General features: G+C 46.3%; 1 protein-coding gene across 13 annotated transcripts in view; it reads left to right on the top strand.

Moving 5' to 3' along the window:
- NUFIP2 (nuclear FMR1 interacting protein 2) overlaps positions 1-21146 on the top strand; it is a 43713-nt gene that overhangs the window by 576 nt on the left and 21991 nt on the right. For 3 of the 13 annotated variants that reach the window (XM_080402227.1, XM_080402225.1, XM_080402222.1), the window contains one exon: positions 388-20046. The exons of 1 other annotated variant lie outside the window; for it this stretch is intronic. In XM_080402227.1, coding sequence (XP_080258353.1) covers positions 19866-20046 — 181 coding nt within the window. In that variant the 5' untranslated portion in view covers positions 388-19865. The remainder of the gene's footprint in view (positions 1-387; positions 20047-21146) is intronic. 9 more of the 13 variants (XM_080402233.1, XM_080402232.1, XM_080402223.1 and 6 more) reach the window with 9 other exon arrangements.

The following is a 21146-nucleotide window of genomic DNA, read 5'->3' as shown; positions in this document are numbered from 1 at the left end:
GCTTTCCCTTTCAGAAGTATGGGGGCAAGGAATCATTAAAATAACAATTTGTACTGACATCCTGATAATAAATTAACAGAAACAGTTACACAAGACACAAAGCTTGTAAAAAGATGTGTTTGTAGGGGCTGCTTCCACTTCTAAATTCAGGATTATATCTGAAGGGACAGTGTTCTTGGTTATGGAGTACCCTGCAAATATTCACGGTTTTGAGGTGTCCCTGTCATGTTCTGTAAGTCCAGTAGTACTGATACTGCCACAATAAAAAAAGCAAAACAAACTTCCTTCCTATTTTCCCATAAACTAACAGCTGTTTTGTACCACAAGAAAGCAGGCATTGAGGATGTTGCTGGATACTGTTAATGTAAACGTTGCACTTACCTTTAGACAAGCAGAGCTGCTGGGATCTATTCAGCCTGGGATGGGGGAAGCCTCGGCAAAGTTGAAAACAGAGGTTGGCTGTAATAACTGTGGACCACATTAGAGTTTTGCGAACTTGTCACGTACCGGCCTGATATTTTGCCTTTTCAAATCCCAATAGGAAAAGTAAGACAAATGTGGATCATTTCAAACATATGTTGTTGTAAGTATTGGGAGAGGCAAACTAAAGGTTTATCTGATTATCTCAACCTTGAAGTTGGCAGCTACGACAGGAAACTTGGGTTTCATTCATCTGCCAAAGATATTTGTAGCGTATCATTTGACAAGTTAAAAGGCATTTTTGTAATGGCACAAAAATAAAACCATCCACTTTCTGAAACTATAGTTTCTGTCTTCTAAAATAATATGGGTTTGGAGGCATGCTTCTGGGGAAATTAAGGACATACTTGAAAGGTAAATATTTGTATTTTCAAATGTGAGGACAATGGTGTTTAACATGAATCTGCTCAGTATGGCCTATCAATATAAATTTGTTCTTGTACTTGTTTTGCCAAATTACTGGGTATCGTTTGCTTTGGCAGATGAGAGAACTAAATGGAGCAGTAAGGGGGAGTGATCTACCTGTGGAGTCGTAAGATAGAATTCCGAATCAGGTTCTTCTGAATCTTGATCTTGTACTTCTTCCTGCAGACAAGTTGGCTTTAAAGCTTATGAATTATGAGAGTAAAATGTTCAGTTAGTGGGGTCCGTGGAGCTAACCCAGCAAACACCAGCAGAGAGTCTGGGCTTTAGCTCTTTGTATTATACATATAAAAAGATAACAATAGCTCTAGGTTAAAATCCTTAGTCTCTAACGGTGGCTGCAGAAAAATGTGACTAATGCTTTACCATTAACTATCAAATATTTTACTTGGAATACTAGATCTGCATTTGATACAGATTCCATAACTGCTTCAAAAATAAACAGTATTGTCTGTGGACCACCAGTTTATAAAAAATCCACTGAAAATCTGAAGGAAGAGACCAGATGAATGCTATGTTTATTATTGCCAGCTAAGCTAAACAGGCACATTTAGCATGCTTTTCTAGCCCTCTGCTATTAGGCGTGCTCTTGCTGCCTTCTCAGATGATCACAGTAGGCATCTAGAAAGTTAGTTTAGCTTAGTTTGCTAATTTCCTGATGCAAATTTAGTTCATTTAAAGAAGAACTAAACAGGTTTCTGTATGCCTGTGTCTGGGATTTGCACCAGTCTACCTATTGGATGGCTATACCCAAAGTTAATTCTATCTGAAGGAGGTGCCAGAACAACAATAAATAAAAATTACAAATTGCCTAGCGGTTCAGCTGACTGGCAGAACTGGTTTCAGCATGTTGTTCCCAATGTGTTGCTACAGAGCTGGTCTGGGGGTAGACCCATACGACGTTCCAGTGTAGACAGGACCTTTAAGAGCATGCATCAGCACTCCATAATATTGTAGGAGAGGAAGTAGAGAACAATACTATGTCCAACGGAAATTGTGGCAAGAATTTATTCAAGGCACATTGTAATTACTCAAGCTGGGAATTTGGCCAGGACATTGGGGTTAACACCCCTACTTCTAAAGAAGTGTCATAGTTTGGGGTTTTTTGTAATGACTTACAAGTGATGAGAAGTTTGGGTTTCTGTCTCAGCAGAATGACACCACCTCTAGCAGCATAAACTTCTTACAGTAACACAAAGGTGCTGGTTCAGAACTAACTCAGAGCAGTGATGGGGCCTAGTACAGTAATCATTGCTTTATAAATACTTTCAGTAGATAAGAAAGATAAGAGTGTGATTAGGGCAGTTTCAGCTGCTGTAATCACAATCATACTTTCCTTAGCCTTCAGTCCACATCCTGCTTTAATCTGACATTTTTTTAATTGAACAGTTGTGTATATTAGAATAAATCACAGAAATTGAACCTATGAATTTTGGTTATTAATTTTGATAGCAGAAATGAACCACAGTTGTCAACACTTTTGTTTTAGGGAATTTGTAATACAAGCAGAATGTAATTTAGCCACGTAACGGAGGGGGTTTTAATTCCTTCATAGCATTGAGATTTTTAGAACGTGTTCTTTGTATGTGTTATATTGACTTAGAAACTTTCAGTTTGTGCTCTTCATAAAGACGATAAGCGTTCATGTGTTTTACTATTTGACTAGTTGTGAAATGCACAAATGAGGAATTGTTTTGCTTTTACTAGCTCATGAAACCTGCTGTCATTCCTATAGTGTAGTTTGGGCCATTATTATGGGTTACAAGGTTATACAGGAAAAACGTGTTCTAAAGAAAGGCTGGTCAAAATAAACAAGGTAGAGTCTTCTAGATTGTTGTAATCTGGTTTTGTATCAGTGAGGTAAACGCTTCAGTACATTCACTGGGATGAAGATACCATGTCAGACAGTATCCCTCTGACAGTTTGTTGTGTTGTAATGACAAAAATGAAGCAATACTGATGTTATGTAATAACTGCTTTTGTATTATGTGACAACAATAATAATACTTTTTTCCCTTTTAATAGATAGATAAACGTGTTCCTAGCTGTATGCTTAACAATTGTCCCATGAGTCAAGGGAGTGGTTTTATGATTTAAGAAAAGGGGAAGCAGTGGCACAAGAAGCAGTACTCGCCATGGTCTTGTGGGAAACTGGTGTCAGAGCCATAAACAGAATCTCAGCCTTCTGACTGTCCCAGTCTACCCTCTGGGCAACCATGCAAAAGTGGAGAGGTGGCTTGCAGCATGACTCAACAGCTTTTCCTTCCTCAGAACTGCCATGCTGGGCAATTACAAATAAATGCCAGTAGGTCATTTCCACCTGAGTCAAACAGGTTTCCAAAGGACTCTAGGTAAGCATATCTTCTGCTGGTTGAGGGCTCCTTGATGGGTCTTTGCAATGGTTTTGCATTGAAATACTTTCAGAACTTGTAAAAAAACCCACCTCTTTTTGCCAGATGTGTATTTCCACTACTTTCAGGGTCTTCTGTAATGTTGCCTGGGGACACCCAGGAATTCTTTTTACCGTTCTCTGCAAGAGAATAACAATAAGCTGATTAAGCTGTGGTTTTTCAGGTGCTTTTTTAATACGTAGCTTATAACGCGCCTGCCAAATGAACTGATGCTAGGAAGTACTTCCAGAATATCAGTGCAATGTATTGTGACTGGTACAGCACAAGAGGCATTGCACTTTGATAGATTGGATGCTTAAAGATAAGTGGGGTGTTGGGGTGTCTCTTAAACATAGTTGTGGATAATAATGTTCTTGACTCCCTTGCAACAGAAAAATCAAAACATGTTGGTCCAAAACCTAACTTTTTCCAGGCCGTGACAACTGAGTATAAGCAGGGTCTCTTCAGGTATCTGGGATCTTTTCTCAGCAGCAGAACTGAAGAGGGTTTTACTGTGGAGTTGGTTCAAAATAGCTGGAATGGGCAGCAGGGATCAGTATTGTGGAGGCCTTGACCTCAAAGAGTGACTGATGGAAAAAAGCAGCACAGGAAAGGTTTGTGTCTTGGCTCTGGTCCTTGGATGGATGGATAAGAGGAGGCCTTTGGCAGAGAAGGGTGAAAGGTGACTAATAATGTGAAACTGGGAGGAAACTCATTGTAGTTATGCAATCTCCAGGTGTCTTGCTTTCTCTGTGAGAAGACATGTTTTGTTAGTTGTCCCACTGGCATTTACTGCTCATGCTGTCTTCTGAATAGAAGTCTTAAACAATTACTTCTCTGCTTGACTTAAGAAGCTTCATTTTGCTTTGTAGAATGGAAAATAGAAAAGCACCTTGTTTTTGTTCTCCCTCATCAGAATTTCTTTTAGATTTACTATGCCTCTTTCCTTTCTTACTGGTTCTTTTTCTGGCCATCCAGTAGTTTAGCCAAAATGAAGAAACCTTTTCCACTATCGTGCACTTGGTCCCCATATCTCACTTGTTCCATGGTTTTCTGTGTGCCTCTTGCCACGCTTCCAAAGCTTTCATGAGCAAGCTCCACTGAATTTTGCTGTGGCTGTTCAGGGTTTTGCTGGTCTAGTCTTTCTCCCCATAGCACAGCCAGCAGAAGAAAGTTTATTCTGTGCTGGACCCTGCTGGGTTATGGTTAGATGTCTTAGCTCACACCAAAGCTTAACTGTGCTGTTACTACACTGGCCTTTGTGCTAGACTGGCTGGTGTACAGACATATATTTACACCTGCTGACTCTGGTACAGTGATGTAGCCTCTAGAAACCCATCTTGCTGGAGGTGGTGATTTAAACTGCCGGAGCAGGAGTTGGTGGGACCCTTCTGAGAGAGAAACCTTAGGTTCCTTATTAGTATGGCAGCTTTTCCAATGATATGCAATGAACAGCTCCACTGTTGATCCCATCTGGGTCTTGATCTTCCATTTTATAGATAAAACAATATATTTTGTAGTATTGTAAACATACTCCCAGGAGCTGATTCTTATTATAATCTATAAAACAGTTCTGAAAATGTGGCCTTGCTCTTCAGCAATTTTGCAGTCACCTAACTGAGATAGTGTGTTTCTCTCTTGAGTAAGATTCTAGACCAGAAAAAGAGTTAGACTGCATACAGATTAACAAATCTGTTGCTAGTATCTCTGGCTACTGCAGCAATGACTCACCCATCAATGCTTGTCGGTGTCTGTTGTGACCTCACTGAAAGCTTCAACATCTCCTATGTGAAGGCAGGTTGTAATCCAGTGTGGGAATCCTAAATAGTTGGAGAATGAAGTTCTGAGACTGTGATAATGCAGACATCATAAACATCCCCCTAGGAATCAAACATGTCTTCACCAGAAATATTCTTAGAAATGTCTAAGGATCTTTTAATGCTAAGCATGCCTTTCCCATGCTTCTATTAAAAATCACCTGTAACTATTCAAGTCAGCAATAGAAATCAATGCTAGTGGGAAAACTTAAGAGTGGATGGGACAGGTCAGGGAGGAGGTGCTCTGTTTTTTGCAAGGGTGAGAAAGAAGTGGTAATTCCTTTTTATTTATCACAGCTTCTAGAAGCTTTTGCTTCCTGCCCCCAGCATCAGTACATAGGCCTTCAGGTATGCTGGTTGAGGGAGGCAGGTGAGAGAACAGCAAGAGGGGCTATAATAAAGGGAGTGGATGAGTGAATTAGCTTGTGGTACCTTATATGTGTAGCTTAAAGATGTAGTGTGAGGATGAGACAAAAAGTGGGAAGCAACAGGAGTTTAGAAATCAGATGGTTCTCTTCAGCTGGTGCTTGCTGAGTAAACATGAAGCTTGAGCTTAATGCCTCTATCTCCTTCCCATGGGTTGTTACACACTAGCAGATACTAGCAATGCTGCTCAATCTAAACTGAGCCAGCTGCTGGCATTTTAATTGCAGAACGCACATCTAGTAACAGACATAGCAGAAGCTATTGTCCTCTCACCTGCTACAGAGGGAACTTCTTAGTCTCTAAAAGCACACAACAACATTATCCCACAGGTATCTGCTGCCACTTGGAATGCCTGGCTGAAAGTGAAATCCCTGGTCACTGATCTGGTTGCTGTCCTTAGGATATGTCTGTCCTGTTTTGTTATAGATGATTTCTGTGTGTGGCAAAGTTGTCTGTACCGGCCTGGCAGCTTTGTCTGTAGGCAGCAATGGTTGCTGCCTCTTGGCATCCCAAACCCACTGTCCTCAAAGCTGCTGCTCCTCACTGGCTCCAGTGAGGAACCCAGAGCCTGGCACCCTGTGAGAGAGCAAGAATCTTGCAAAAGATCTCTGTTTCAGTGGATCACTATGCAGTCCCCTAATTACTGTGACAGTAGCTCTTTATGTAGCTCTTAAAAAAAAAAAAAAAAAAGTGGAGTGTCTCATGGCAGGACAGGATGACAACCTGCTTGTAAGGGTGTGCTGTCCTGGCAACACTAAGTGATCATCCTTAGGAAACGCAATAGAGCTGCTTCATAACAAAGCAGTTGATAACTTTGCAGAAGTCACGGCATCCTCTGCTGCACTGTGGGGTGGACCCTGGCACCTGTCTGAATGTAGTTATATCTGTTCTTCCTATCCACTCTTACCTGGCAAGTTTGTTTTCTTACCCTTTGCCTTAGGTGGATGGTAGGTAGTGTGATTGCTGCATTTCTTAAATTTCTTTTTCTTGAGACTGGAAGCATGGATTTTATTCTTTGGGGACAAAGATCCTGTTCTGGGTGGATTCATTTTATGTTCTGATCCTTCAAGGAAGGCACAGGAAGTTGTAAAGTTGAGGTATGGATGTGATTTATAAGGAAAAAATAGGCAACCTTCTGCATCTCCATCTGTGTTACCACAAAAATCATCCAGCTACTATCTACTTAGCAGTTTTGTGAATCCAGGGTGAAATAAGTTGATGGCTCTGCCTGGGCTCTAGAACAGAGGTGTATACGTACTGCAAATTACAGCTAATTCTAGAAATGAGTGTCTGCTGTTCTTCACACAGATGCAAAGGCCTAAATGATGTTTTGAGACTGAGCGTGCTTTCCCTGCCTGACCTGATGGATACACAGCATGATATACTAGTGGGCAAGAGATGGAAGCACCATAGAGGTGCTGTCTGTGCTGTGTTCAGTGGTGGGTGTGTTGGGTTAAATGATTGATCTGGTATTTGAAATCCTATTTCTTGATTTACATGTTGATTTTTAGGATCTTGGCAGACTTTTCTATCAAATACTAAAGCATACCTCGGTTTCTAGCAGAATCCTGCACTTAAATCAAGCTCAAACATCATTGCTGCTCCCTGTGTTCAGCTGGAAATGGACAGACACCATTTGTGGCTGCCTGAATATCCTGAGTCACCGATTACCAGCTGGCATGTGTGCTGCAGTTTGCATTTCTTCCTTTACGACTGCACTCCCTAGAGGAGACTTGGAACAAGTGCAGTTGTCAGCTAAAGCGTATTATGTGCACTTGCATGGATCCACACAATTGGTGGACGACCTCTAAGTCTGTGGGGTGAGCTGCTTGTGATTTGCTACTGTAGGCCTGGTGTTTCCATACCAGAAAATAGCACAGGTGTAGGAACACTCAAATGCATTTTCTTTATATTTACTAGTGAAATGTCTACATTGTAGAGGTGGTGATAGGATGTCTTCGTTAAATAATTGGTGGAAGCAAGCAATGATTCCAGTAATGCTCTCACAGTAAGGTAAATTGTGTGAAAATTATAAAATCTAAGGATCTAGACAGGCGATGAAAGACAAAGTAGTTAACTCCCTACACTGGCAGAGCTGCCAGCAGGAACATAGGTCCACCATGCAGGAGCTGACAGGTCATCTGTTCTGTCTGTTTTGTCAAGACACTCTTGTCATGCTGTGTTTGTTATCCTGCTTATGCAGTGTCCCACAGCAAGGCTGCTGAAGCTTAGCAGGGAAAGAATGCAACATGTTGCCATGTTATTTCATCTCACCAAAATGTTTTCACTATGTAAGGCTTACTGCTAGTCTTGTGCATAGCTCTGGGGGAAGCTGAAACACAGAACACTTCATTGAGCTTTTTGACCCAACAGGTCTTGACATTGCTGCTGGACATGTCTCTGTGTCTGATCTGAACTGTGGCAGCTCCATTCTGGCCTGCTAAAATAACAACATATTAAACAATATTATTCTGTCGATGCCATTTTCACCTGTTGACTAAAAAGTTAAATTGTTACTAAGCTAGTTGTAATTTACATGCCATAAAGTATTAGTTAAGGGTCAGCTGATTTCACTGGTGTGAAGGTTGTAACCTACGTAACACAGATTGAAGCATGCCTAGGGCCAGCTGGGTTAAAGCAGCTCCTTCCGGTGAAATACGCAGTGAAATACAGTGATGCTGTGTGAATCAAATCTTTGTTTGCAACAGGTTGCCAGTGTTTGCCTGGGACAGTCCATCCTGTTAGCAAGTGCTGATCCTGCTACAGAGGAGATATGGGTTGCGCTGACTCATGAAAACAGGCACAAGTTGCATCAGTAGAGTAAGGAGTGGCTTGCCTTAGGAGCAGGATGTAGGTTTTAATGTGAGAACTCTTAAAGAAGAACCTTTAGAAGACAGTTGGAGGGGGGAAATAAATGAGACAAACTTTGAAGTCTGATTTGATGAAAGTCTGGTTTTTCTTGCTGCATAAGGGGCTTGTCCCAAATGAGATAGCGGTATTAACAGTCATGCACCTATCTGAAGTGTCTTGGGAAAACATGCTCTATAGCTGAAAACAGTAGTAGTCCTAAGAGGAGTTGTCTTGGGAGGGATGGCTGACCGCTGTTCAAAAACTTGCATGTACAGTTATTCCCTTCTTCTGTCTTTATAGATATGACTCATCCATCCCTGTCCTAAACACACCAGTTTCAGCATTTTATTTTCTCTCCTCTCATTTACATTATATTTCGTATCATTCAAGCTTCCTTTTGTATCTATGGGCTTAAATCTGTTAAATCCAGTTGCTCTGGCTTCTGCTCTGCCTGTGCTTTGCACCTGCTGCATAGCCCCAGCAAACTTGGCAACCGACTCTTGGGCACTCTAGAGAAAACAACTGTCTAGACCAGGCACCTTCTGCCCGATGCCCTGGATATACCCCAGAGCTCCCAGGCATTAGGCTGTATTCAGAACAACATGTTGCTATGCAAATGGCTCCTTTCAGCTCTTCCTTCTACCTCCACAGAGTTACGTGCACCTGACTTTTCAGCAAGCACTAGCCTAATGTTTATTCATGTTTTGCAAGGGAAGATTGATAAAATCTTGTCCAGTGTCTTGTGGACTCATAATTGCACCTATTTCCTCCTAGTAGGTGAGGTAAATGGGGGTGAGGGAGTCTGCAGAATAAATAGTGCCTTCTGCAGACCTAGAAACAGCACAGGCTGGAGGACAACAATACAAAGGCCCTACAGAGACTCTGATAACCAGCATAATTCAGGAAGAGGTGTTGCGTTGCTCTTTTCTAATAAGACGAGAAATCAAATCTTGCTGTAGAGTCTTATGGCATAGGAAGGGCAGAGAAGCCTTAGTGCAAAGTCACAGGCCATTCCTGTTCACAGTTAAAGCCCCTGTTGCCCCAGGCAAACACAGAGCCTGTCAGCGTCCTGCAGCTTTACAGTACTGAGATGTGACCAAAATAGCTCCACAACTTTACAGTGTGGCTAAAAATAGCTTGCAGGTCAGCTTTTTTTCTTAAAGGTAGTGGTGACATCAATGGGAGAACACTCTTGCTGCTGTTCAGTGCAGGTACAACTGGGTAAACAAAGGGGAAACAGCAGCAGTTTAATTAGCTAAGCAGCCTTGAGGAAAGAGGTGGTAAGGGGTGGGAAAGGACTAATGAGCTGCAGCAAGAGTGATGGACAGAAGCATCAAAGGCCTGGGCTGACCCTCTGCCACTGACACAAGTTAGTGTGTGTCCACGCAGACAACTTCTCTCTGGGGTTGTATTTCCGTGATGTTTAAGAGGCATCAGTCTGCCCATTTCTGTTGTCTTGTGACCCATGTCAGGATGTGTCACTGGACTGGCCAGCCAGCCAACAGCAGCGTGGTTCTTGCTCCTCATTTCCAGACAGTGAACACAGCTCATGATATCACCTCTGGCCAGTGGCAGATCAGAGGCTATGGCTGTGGCAATGTCAGGTGTGTTTTCCTATAGCCATTCAGCCAGAGAGTTGATCTTTTGCAGTGCAGTTTGTGTGTGGAGAAATCTGGATCGCCCTTGGTTCTAGGGGCATTTTGGTATTTGTTCTTGATCCAAAAAGGGTCTGTTTTTAATGGGGTTGAACTGTCTGTTGTTGTAAAGCAAAGCTGCTCACCGTGATCCCCAGAGTTTTAGTCTTTGCTCTGTGTACTAAGTCTGGCTGTGAAGATAAGTCTCAGCCAAGTTTGGAAGTTAGCGCCTGATTTGAAATCTTACGGGAATCTAATGTAGGTTATGAGAGGTTTGCCTTGTCTGCAGCCGCCTGTGTTGCTGAGGGAAGTGTACTGCAGCAGGCTGTGCTAGCGAGAATTTCCTTTGTGCTGCAGGTTTCATGCCTAGTGATTTTTACGGTGCTGAAAGAGAAGGAGGAGGTGACAAAATTGTGAAAAATTGAGGCCAGGTCATTACTGTCAGACGAGGACAGAGTCCTGTAGCCAGTCAGATGTGACAGAACGCACTTGCTGATGCTGCTATTAGGAAGCTTGAGAGAAATGTGACTGAATGATAGCAGTGCGCATGTGCCTTTGGAGAAAGGAGACTATCTGTAAGCTCTTGCAGTGCTTTTTCTCTGCCCAGCAACATCGTTGCTTTTCCTTGCCTTCTGCTTAAGCAGCTGTTCTGCATTTGATAGGATCTATTCTTCATATAGGGCTGTCCTCACACTGAGCCATCTTCATTGTCACAGCAGTTACCTCCGATGAAGGACTGATAGGACCTCGGGTTTGCTTTGAGGAAGGGGGCAAAAGCACTGTAGCTGCTGTTCTCTTGCAGTAGTGTGAGCGCCTTGTAGGACCAGCCCCAGCCTCCACCTATGCAAAATGGCTCCTGTTGGTTTGAAAGAGGGAGACTTCAGCCGAATGCATCTCCAAATTGACAAGTATAGAGAGAATTATGCGCAAGATCAGCTCACTAAGGATTTCATTTGATGCATAGCTAAGCTGAGCTGGAAGTCAGCTGCCAATAAAAAAAAGGAAGCTCTGCATCTTTAGTTGTGTGCTTCTAGTGTATTTTGAAGCTACAGGCCACGTTGACTGCAGACTGTAGTTAGAATAGGTTATAGGTAAAATCAACTTGGTACCACTACCAGGACCATGCACAGTTGTTTCTGAGCACTGCAATACAGTTCTGGCCACAGCCTGCTCCTTCCCTTCAGTGAGAGTTGCTCGCTGATCTGCCCTGGTCTGCCCAGCTTGCAAATGTAGCTCATCAGTCTCTGTTTCTTTGCAAATGAGCTGTGCAGGTAAGAGGAGTAGGAGGAAGAGGAAGAGGCAGCTCTGCGACCTGCCCGTTCCAGCCAGTTGTAAAGGCTCTGTGCTGCTTAGGCTTTCCGGAGTTATTTGCCACGTGAGTCGTGGGGGTATAAAACTGTTGTTTCCCTAAGTGCTCTGCCTTTTGCAACAGGAGGTCATTTCCCAGTGGAGAAAACAGGCTGTTGATGTGGTAGGCAGTCAGCTTGTCGTTTGGACAAAATCCAGAGCCGATTAGTTTGGGCGCAGCAGTGTGCTAACACAGGCAGAATGCACCCAGACTGGCTCCTGGCTAGATAGCGTGGATCTCCCCACACTGCTCTCTGCCGTCCCTGCAGTTCAGCCTGAGCACAGGTCCCCCTCCTTGCCTGTGCTGGCATGCCCACAGTAAACCATAATTTGCACCCAGTGCTACTTGCCTGTGTCTTGCTTGGTGGCAAACCCTCCCAAAGCAAATAGTGATTTGCTGGTCTGCACTGACTCAGCTATGCTGAAGGCAGGAATTGGAACTAAATCCAGTTCAGTAAAGTCTATAGGTTAAAGAACAGCCTTCCGCAGCAGATACTGAGGCACTTGAAAGAACTTGACTGTGTCCCAGGAAGTGGCGCTGAAGTGAGCAGTGCTGCATTAGGCAAGAGAGCCTACCCAGGAGCCATTAATCTCTCAACATCTGTAGCCCTGTGGTTGTAAGCACTGGGGGTTTTCTTCCCCTGCCTGCAGTTACTAGCTAGCAACTGGGAATTTAAAGGAATCTGGGCTGTCTTTAGGAAGCAAGTATGTACCCTTTGTCTCCTCTCAGGAAGCAAGGTCCTTCATTACAGCCTGTCATGGCAAGGGGCTCACAGATAAGAAGGAAGGACAGGAAACCTGCCGGACTTCACTTCTTTAGCAACTCCAAGTATTTTCCACCGTCTTAGCACTGTGAGTCAGCACTTCTAGAGCCTAGACTCGTTTACAGCAGCAGTCAGTGAGATGGTACTAGGTAGGTGGGATGTGGGGGAGAAACCCTTTGCCCAAGCACAAGTGGGGAAGTTACCAACTGTCTTTCCAAAACAGGACTAATGGGGAGCAGAGGACTGGGTACCCTGAATGGTAACTGCAGTGGAGCCATTTGCAGGGTAAGGAGTGTAAGGGAATCAGAATTTCACAAAGCTGTATATATTGTGTTGTCTCAGTTTACTTAAAAAAAAAAAGGACTTTGCAAATATTTGGGATTATCAGTATAGTGGGATAAAGGTAACACTTCCCACCTTAAGTGGTTATGGATTTATTTTGCATTGGCCTGGCCAGACTGGCTGCATGGCAGGAAGACTCCCAAAACTGTACAGGTAACAGACCAAACACTGAGGTTTCTATTCAGAGCCCATACCTGCACCGGAATAAGGAACATGAGCCATGGGATGTCTTATATCGTCGCATGCAAGGCTTTTGCCTGTGCCTGGCTGGTCAGCCTGGATGGATCTCGTGGTAAAGGAGGTAACATGGAAAATGGTATAGATTATTTTAGATCTGCAACCTCAGTTCTGCAAAGGTATTTATTTTGAAAATTCTAGTTTCCATAGCAATGTAGTGCTGTTCTCTCTCATGTCTCTCCTATTACTCTAGTCTTAGCAGCCATTAGATAAATTATCAGTGAGGCAAACCTTAGCATTTTTTTATCTTGAGTGATTTTATGTATGTTGGTTCCTTAGTGGATCAGAGCCAGTTAGTCAGGGATTGACTCATATCCTTTCCTGGGGCCAACACGAGGTCTATTGCAATGTAAAGATGGTAATGAAGAATGAATACTATTGATTTGACTTGGCGTATTAATCCCTATGCTACTTTCCAATAGAGTGGGGGCCTTATATGTAGAATCCTGGTTCAATTCTAGATGTCTTTAGATTTTACTTGTGATTTCACTATAGCTTCATTAGGACATATGGTCTTGTCGATATGTGTAGTAAATAACTTCTTTTCAAAGAGTTGCTGCGTACTGGGTATGCAGCTGCTCTTCTCTGCCCCAGAGGTGACTTCTGGTCACAGCTCCCCTTTCCCATTGCTAACAGAGCCAGCACTCATGGCTTGTTCATTCTTTTTTGTACATATCAAAGGAAGAATGAAGCAGTTAAGAAAACAAAGCAAGCCCTTCTTTGTTCTTTTTTTGTTTCCTGGTGCATCTTGTCTTCCTGGTCAAGGAACTACTAGTCTTGCCAGAATAGTTATGTAGGTTGGAATGTAAAAATCACAGACTCAACCCTGCAGCAATGATGGCATGCAAAAAGCAAAGATGTAGAGATGATTTATTCTGATGGTGTAGTTTGCCCTTTAAGGAGATGGTTTAGTGAGTTCTTTTGCCTATATGAACTGTATCTCCACCTGGGGAGCTATGCCAGAAGAGCTGCTCTACAACCCCTTTGCTGCGAACAACAGCCTTTGTCCTGTAATTCAGTCCTCATGAGTAGGTGAGCAGTGAAGTAAAGAAACTGTGTGGGAGAACGAGAGTGGCACTGTGGACCAGATTCCAAGATAAGGAGGTAGGGCTAAAGATGAGGTGAGAGTTAGCCTTTGACTGTATTCTGCAGTGTTGTCGCTTAGCTACTGAAATACCTGAATTTTATAAATTGGAGCTTAGATCCTTTAAGTTGAGGATGCAAGAACCCCTCTGCGGAATCTAGATGTTAACTGGCATCTACTGTGTGGTGATCACGCTTGCCTCACTGGCCATTACTGGTCTCTGGTGCCTTGCGCTTTCCTCCATGTCTACCTAGAGCCATCAACTGTCTTGTTTATATTCAGTTCATGAGTTCTTGTGAGTTGTTGGTTTTATTATGAGTAAATTCTGCCTCCCACTTCTCTTTGAGCTCTCTAGGTGCTGGATACCTAGCAGAAATAGTCTCTCAAATCCTAAAAGGTAGGAGCTCACTTGTGCCCTGAAGATGATAGATAATAATCCTTCCAAAACCTTTATTTTAGATGTCAAATATTTACTTTTAGCTGAATTATGCCCATTCTTTGAGAATACTAATAATACTTTGCTCTTCACAGTGTTGCATATCAGTGAATGCCATATATATTATATGCAAAGCATTAAAAGGTGGCTGCTTATCTTTTAATTTAACTTTTTTTTTCCCCCTTCATGTTCTTGTGTTCCTATGTTTTGAGATAAGGTGAACAAAAGTTCTCAAACTCCTATCTCTAGGCTATGGGTTCTGTAATACCTTCACTGTGGACTCTTTGATTTACTCCCTCAGAGGTGAATGGTCCCAGTCGTCTTAATTTTCCTTCGGACAAGGACTCTTCTCAATCCCTAATTCTTGTAGTTAACTGCCACTGCCTTGTGTCATATAATGAAACAGCAATCTTAGTAATAACTCAAATAATAACCCTTCCAGATTCATTATTCTGCCAATGCTGGGCATTGTTGACATTGGAGACCCTGAGTCCAAACACAAGTATTGAAGTCCCTGCATGCAAGATGCAGGCATGCCCCATGCATATTTTAAAAATAATAATTAAAAAATCCCTGTTTCAAAATAGCTGCTTGGTATCCAAAAGGCATGAGAACAAAATGTAAGTGACTAGCGACCTTGTGACTGTTGTGTTGTATAACAAGATAAAAAGTGCTTGGGATTTGTGGATTGAGCTTTTTCTCGTTTGTCTTCCAGAGGTCAAAGTCTGCTGCAAGCAGTGACTGACACAATCCCCCATGTAAGTCAGGCTGGGCTGCCTGTGCGTCAGATTGTAACAGCAGGGCAGTTTTTGCAAGAGCACCTCGGAAGGTGTTTGTGCAGATTTCTCTGTGGTTGTTGTGATGATCCTAGGAAGCAGGAGGAGATCCAGAACTGTTTGAAAGCCCAGAGCCAAGATTCTTTGAAATCCCAGATGAGGAATGATGGGACATTTGGCTGAAGCCAACCTGCTAGCCCGCCTCCTGTGCTGCTGCTACTATGTGTCCAAGAAGCTGCCTCCAGTTTATGTGATTGCACTCTAGTAAACAATTTTTCATGCAGATATAGGCAGCAGATGTTACCCATGCCTGTGTGAACAATGTGTTTACAACAGGGAACGTTCCTCAGATCTAGTCCTGTTAAACAATGGATGTAGCCACCAGAAAGAAGTCCCACTGGTTACAGCCATTCTGTTACAGCTTGCTCAGAACACTTTGAAGGGTGGTCACACTATCCCTCTTCGGACACTCGAGGGGATTGACTCACAAATATGAGCAAAATAAAATTAGATGGCTTAAGTGGCTGCAACCCCAGCTGTGTCCCCACTGCTCGATTCCCAGAAGGGGTCATCCCTGCAGCAGGGTTGGCTGTAGAAGGCGAGTCGCAAGCACTGCAGTGACAGCTCCTTCTTAAAGGGTGTTAATACTTGTCCAGCTCCTCTGTGAAACAATTCAGGAAGCTTAACCAGAATAAAAATGTGCCCTTTTTCATCGAAGAACTGCCTTTCAGTTTAATTTCTCAAATGGGCTCAAAGAAGCACCAGTGCTGCTGTGAGGGCAGGGCAGAGGCAGGCAGGCAGAGGGAGAGATTACCTTCCCTTTTGGGAGCAGCTAGCCATTACGTCAGTTTTGCTGCCTCACAAAACTATGCCCTATGGTTATTTTTGGTGCTGGGCTGCCTTTATTTTCTGGAGAGTGAATGAAGGATTAATTTAGTGTTCTTGTGGCATTTGGAAGTAAAGTTTTCAGGGAAAAGCCCACCTTAATTCAGCATGTGCTGTTAGGTGGAAATGCTTAAATTGTTAGGGATGGGAAAGACAAGCGTCCATACTATCCATTCCTACAGTTTAGTTCAGTGTTAAAAAGCAGCCAAAAAAAATATATTTAAGACCTCTAACCCAAAGTCTACTATTAAGCTGTCTTGAGAGAGAGAAATCTTTCAAGAGACCGGGTTTGTACCTATAAATAATGTACACAGCAGAGTACAAAAATGGAATTGAGGAGAGGCTCCACCTTACCTGAGCATAATTGTGAAGGCTGGTATTGTGAGCTCTGTGAGGACAGCTGCACTGCTGGACAAGCAGAAGGCTGCAAGGTGCATTGTCGTCTTGACTAAACTACTTCTGAGATCTGAGTCTTCCTCCCGCATATGAATATCAGCTAGTAAATCCTGACTGCATTGTACTGAAATACGTTAGATTTCAGGGGCCAAATGTGGCAAGGTTTTGAATAGTATGGTTATAAGCATTCTTGGAATGAAACATCTGCTTGAGAGCTTTGTTAGGTTGGATGTGTTAGAATATAGAGAAATTTGCAAGTCTGAACCATTGCTATTAATGAAAACATTGTGGCAAAAAATGTAAATAAATGCCACACGTACTTTGTATAAGAACCTTTCCCAATATCTCTAAATACGGTAATTTTGATGTTTCCTAATCCTGAGTTTCAAACAGCAGACAGACACAAGAAATATTACAAAGCCAGCACTTTTCACAGATTAATTTTATAGTTTCAGTTTTAACTTACCTGAAAATACTCGATGGAAATTAAATACAGTGTCTTAGGGGTTACCTTTGAAAGGAAATTATTTGTTCTTAGAAAATCACTAGAATAGCTTCTCAGTTGAACTGCATTTTCATATGAACTCAAAACTCATCTTGGGTCAAGACTCTCCAGGAAAACTTTCTCATGATTTCTGTAGCAGTTGATTCATTCCTTGCTGCCTTCATTTTGCAGCTTTAAATGGCAGGTTCTCTGAAAAGCCATCTACTTCAAAGCTTTTATAAAAGAAAGCTTTGAATAAATTACTGAGTAAGAAATTATGCTGGCTGTGCCCAATTTTGTGCCTGGATGTGGGAATACTTGGCACTGGGTGTGGAATTCCGAGGAAAATTACCTCTTTCCTTTGCATGAGACCCTGCTGGCTTGCCAAAGAGCAGTAAGAAGGAAAACTGCTGCGGATAAGGAGGCACAGAAATCTCCCTTTTCCGCAGAGAACGCATCCTGAGCAACTGTTAAACGTTAATATGCAGTGTAACTGGTGCAACGTTGTGCCAACGATGGGATTAATAGAGACTGTGGATTCTGAAGACTACATGTCCCAGCATGGCAGGTAGGAGACACCAGGCCACAGCGCTGCATGCTGGAACTTGTAGTACTGCTAAAATTCATCTGCATTAGGCAGGGCGGTGACCCAGCTTGCAGACGCGTGTGCAGTTGGCCACCTCACAGTGTGGGATGCTGGCTGTGTTGCTGAAGGGGATGGGCCCCAGGTTCTATTAATACACAGGATTTTTTTTTTAATCTGTTTTTGCAGGCTTTTGATAATATAGTGACATCGTGACACTTCCAAGCAGCAAAAGAGTTGCTTTGTCTTACACAAAGAGACAACCCACTGCCTTCTGTATTTAGATGTCTGGTATATGCGTGTGAAGAGCTGATTTGTCCGTAACTGTTTGCTTTCTTCAGAGTCTTTTGAAGTTTATGTCTTTAAGCTAGTTCCCTATATTAAAAATAAATTCTTCCAAGCCACCAATAAAATGTCAACCATGATTAAAGCCTGACTCCTCATTTTAAGACTTGTCTCCTAAGCAGTGTGAGGTCACTCTATGAGTCAGCGTTTGAAAGGACCGTTATTCCTGAGAGCATGGGTAAAGCCCAGAGTTCATAGTTGCTTGCTTAAATTGTTTCACCGCATTTTAAATTGCTTTGCATTGTGCTGAAAGAAACGGAAACTGCAGGGCCAGTTTGGCACGGAACTTGTGATGTTTCAGGCACCTCAAATCTTGAAAAAATCCTTAGTGTTAACATAGAAGTTGGCATTTCTGGCAGGATGATTTTTACCTCCTATGTATTAAAGAGGGGTGGAGCAGCAAACTGTGCTTGAGGCATAAACTTTCAGGTGTGTTCTGTTGAAATAAAACTTGGGAACTGTAAAATCCCTGGGAAAGGGCTTTGTCCTTTGTACAGTGCCCAGCAGAACAGAGCCAAAGTCTCATAGGGCTTTCTGCACACAGGAACTTTATTAATGAATTTTGTTTATTAAAATGCTGCAGGGCACGAAAGCTGCAAGTGCAAGCCCTGAGAAGCGAGGAAATACTATTTTTAAGATCATCTGTGCAGCCTGTTTATTCTTTTTGTGTATGTTAATTATAACAGTCTTTAATTACATGATCGCATTTTCTTTTGTTGCTCTTCCTCCTCCTTTGCTGTGGTGCACACTGTATTTGGAGGTAATTAATCACACCAGAATAATGAATAGCACAGAGTAGGGCTTGCCTCTGACTCCAGCCTGTATGTGTCAATCCTGTGTCTCTCCATCCCTCTATCTGCCCTTTTCCTACCCCCCTAATTACACTGGGTTCCTCACTGCTCTGCATGCAAACCAACCCCTTTGTCCCGCTGCTGCTGGAGTGTCCATGGAGACCCCTGGGGTCTGCGCCTTCACCTCGGTAGTGAGGGCGGCAGTGGGGAGGCTGTCAGAGGGGAAGGTCCAGCTGGTCTTTTGGCGGTGGAGCCCACCGGAAGCAGAGGCAGTTCAGGCCATTTAGCTGCGGGACACCCCTCCGAACACGCTGCGGTGGGGATTACCGGGGGCCTGGAATGGTATCCAATCTGTTACAGATTTTGACAAGTTTCAAGTTGTCTCCCACTCTCAGTCTTCCCAACAACCTGACTGTGATATTTTTTATTACGCATCGGTCCCAATCTCCAGTGCCTCCCTCAGAAGAGGCCAGGAGTGGTGGTTGAAACCCACTTTTCCCCCTCCAGAGGTGGCAGCGGGCTGGGCCGGGGGCGGGGGGGCCGCGGTGCGCCCCGGGCTGCGCCGCCGCCGGGCGGTCTGCGGGGGGAGCCCCGGAGCAGCTCGTCCCGCCGCCTTCCCGAGGGCGCTGCCGCTGCTCCCCCGGTTCTCCGGGACTGCGGCTGGCAGCCCGGCAGTTGGCGGTGTGCCTGCTTCGCGGCCCTGGCCGCAGCCCCTCCGCCACGGCCCTGCGCCGCCCCCCTACCCCCCCCAGCCCGCCCGGCTACGGGGCGTGGGTCCTCCGCTCGCTGACGGTCAAACGGGGCTTTGCTGCAGCCCGGGCCGCCCCCGCCCGGGTGTCCCCGCAGCGAAGCCCCTCTGGGACACACGCCGCTGCCCCCCGGGAGGCGAGGCCGCGGAGTGGGGCAATGGAACACCCCACTCGTGTGGCGGCGGCGGCGCGGGGCCGCCCGCCAGGCTCTGAGGCCTGACTCAGCGGCAAGAGCAGGGCAAGACGGCGGCTCCGGCGCGGCCCCGTTTTCCGCCTCGGCCGCGTTTGCACGGGGAGCGGGGCGAAGCCACCCCCGCCCTCCGGCGGCTCCGTCGCCGGCAGCGCGGCCTCACCTGCCCGCTGCCCCCCGCGGAGCGGGACGGCCAGGCGGGGCCCGCCCGGGCTGCGCCGCGATGGCCGGGCCAGCTCTCTCCGCACCGCCTCGCCTCGCCTCTCCGCCGGGCGGCCGGGGCGGGGCGGGGGGCGGGCGCGGCGGCGCGGCTCGCTGATTGCAGGGCGGGCGCTGCCAGTCCGCCGCCTCCCCCGCGCCAGCCGCGTCCCAGCGCCGGAGCCGCACGGCCCAGCAGCGAGCGCCCAGCCCGGCCCGGCCCCGCCAGCCGCCCCCCATGGAGGAGCAGCCCCATCACCACCACCACCACCATTACTACTACTACGGCCACCACCACCACCACCCGCAGAGCGCCTACCTGCCGCCGCCCGACGGCCGAGCCCAGCCCAAGCCGCCGCTCCGACACGAGCACAAGCACGGCGGCCCGCAGCACCAGGAGGCGCCGAAGCGGAGAGCAGGTCGGGGCGGGCGGCGGGCCGGGGCCTGTGACCTTCGCGGGGCGGCGGCGGGGCCCTCCTCCTCCGCCGCCGCCTCCTCCCCCGGCCCGGCTGGAAGCTTCTCCGCCGCGCTGGGGCCGCTTCCTGTCCGCCATGTTGGGGCCGGCGCGGTTGCGGGAGCCGCGGGGCCCGCCGGCACCGCCGCCGCCCGCCGGGCACGTGGGGCGGCCCGAGGGGCGCTGCCCCCCGCCGGGGCCGCGCCGCGCCGGGGGGGAGGAGGGGGCGGCCGGGGGGCGACCCGCCGCTTAAAAATTGATGAGCGTGAAAATCAATGAGTCAGATAAGGCGGAGGGGCCCCGGCCCGGCCCGGCCGGCGGGAGCGAGGAGGCGGCGCGGCCTGGCGGGGCCCCGGCGGTGCCCGGGGGGCTGCGGCCGCCTCCTCTCTGCGCGGCCACCGCCCGGCGCCGGGGGGGGCGCAGGAGCGGGCGCGGGGCGATCTCGGCGGGCCGGCCGGCCGGCCCAGGGGCTGGCGGAGCCGGCGGCGTACCGGCGCGCTGGCCGGGCGGCAGCACCGCAGAGGCGGTGGCTGGGCAGCCCTGGCCGCGGCGGGGGGGCTGCTCCCGGGCGGGCCGGGCCCCCACCTCGCTTCGGGGGGGCTCCGCGGTGGCTGGGAGGACCCCGCTGGGGGGGGTGTGGGCGCAGAGGGCGAGCGTGGTGGCAAGAGCAGCCGGAATACTATGCACGCTTATATATATATATATGTATTTATGTGTGTGTATATGTATATTTATTTTTTTCCTTAAAATGCCCATGTACATCATGGGGCGGGCGAGGGGCAGGGAGCTGGCACCGGGAGCTGGCTCCGGGGGCTGGCCATGGCCGCTCGCCTCCGCAGCGGGCAGCGAGCGCCCTGGGCAGGCACACGCTAAAATAAGTTCCCGAGCACAAAATAAGTTGAGTAGTCATTTTGCTGTACGCAGTGTGCCCAGGGTTTTTAATATGTGCTTACTCTGACACCCCTCCCTTGCCAGATATGAAACCATTTGGGGGGTTGCTAAATACTCTTCACCTGTTTGTTTTGATGTTTTATTTTAATTTTTTTCTTCTTCCTCAATTTCGGT

The sequence above is a fragment of the Falco punctatus genome (genome assembly GCF_963210335.1).
Source record: "Falco punctatus genome assembly, chromosome: 1".
Taxonomy (NCBI): domain Eukaryota; kingdom Metazoa; phylum Chordata; class Aves; order Falconiformes; family Falconidae; genus Falco; species Falco punctatus.
This window is presented reverse-complemented; position numbering and strand designations above follow the sequence as displayed.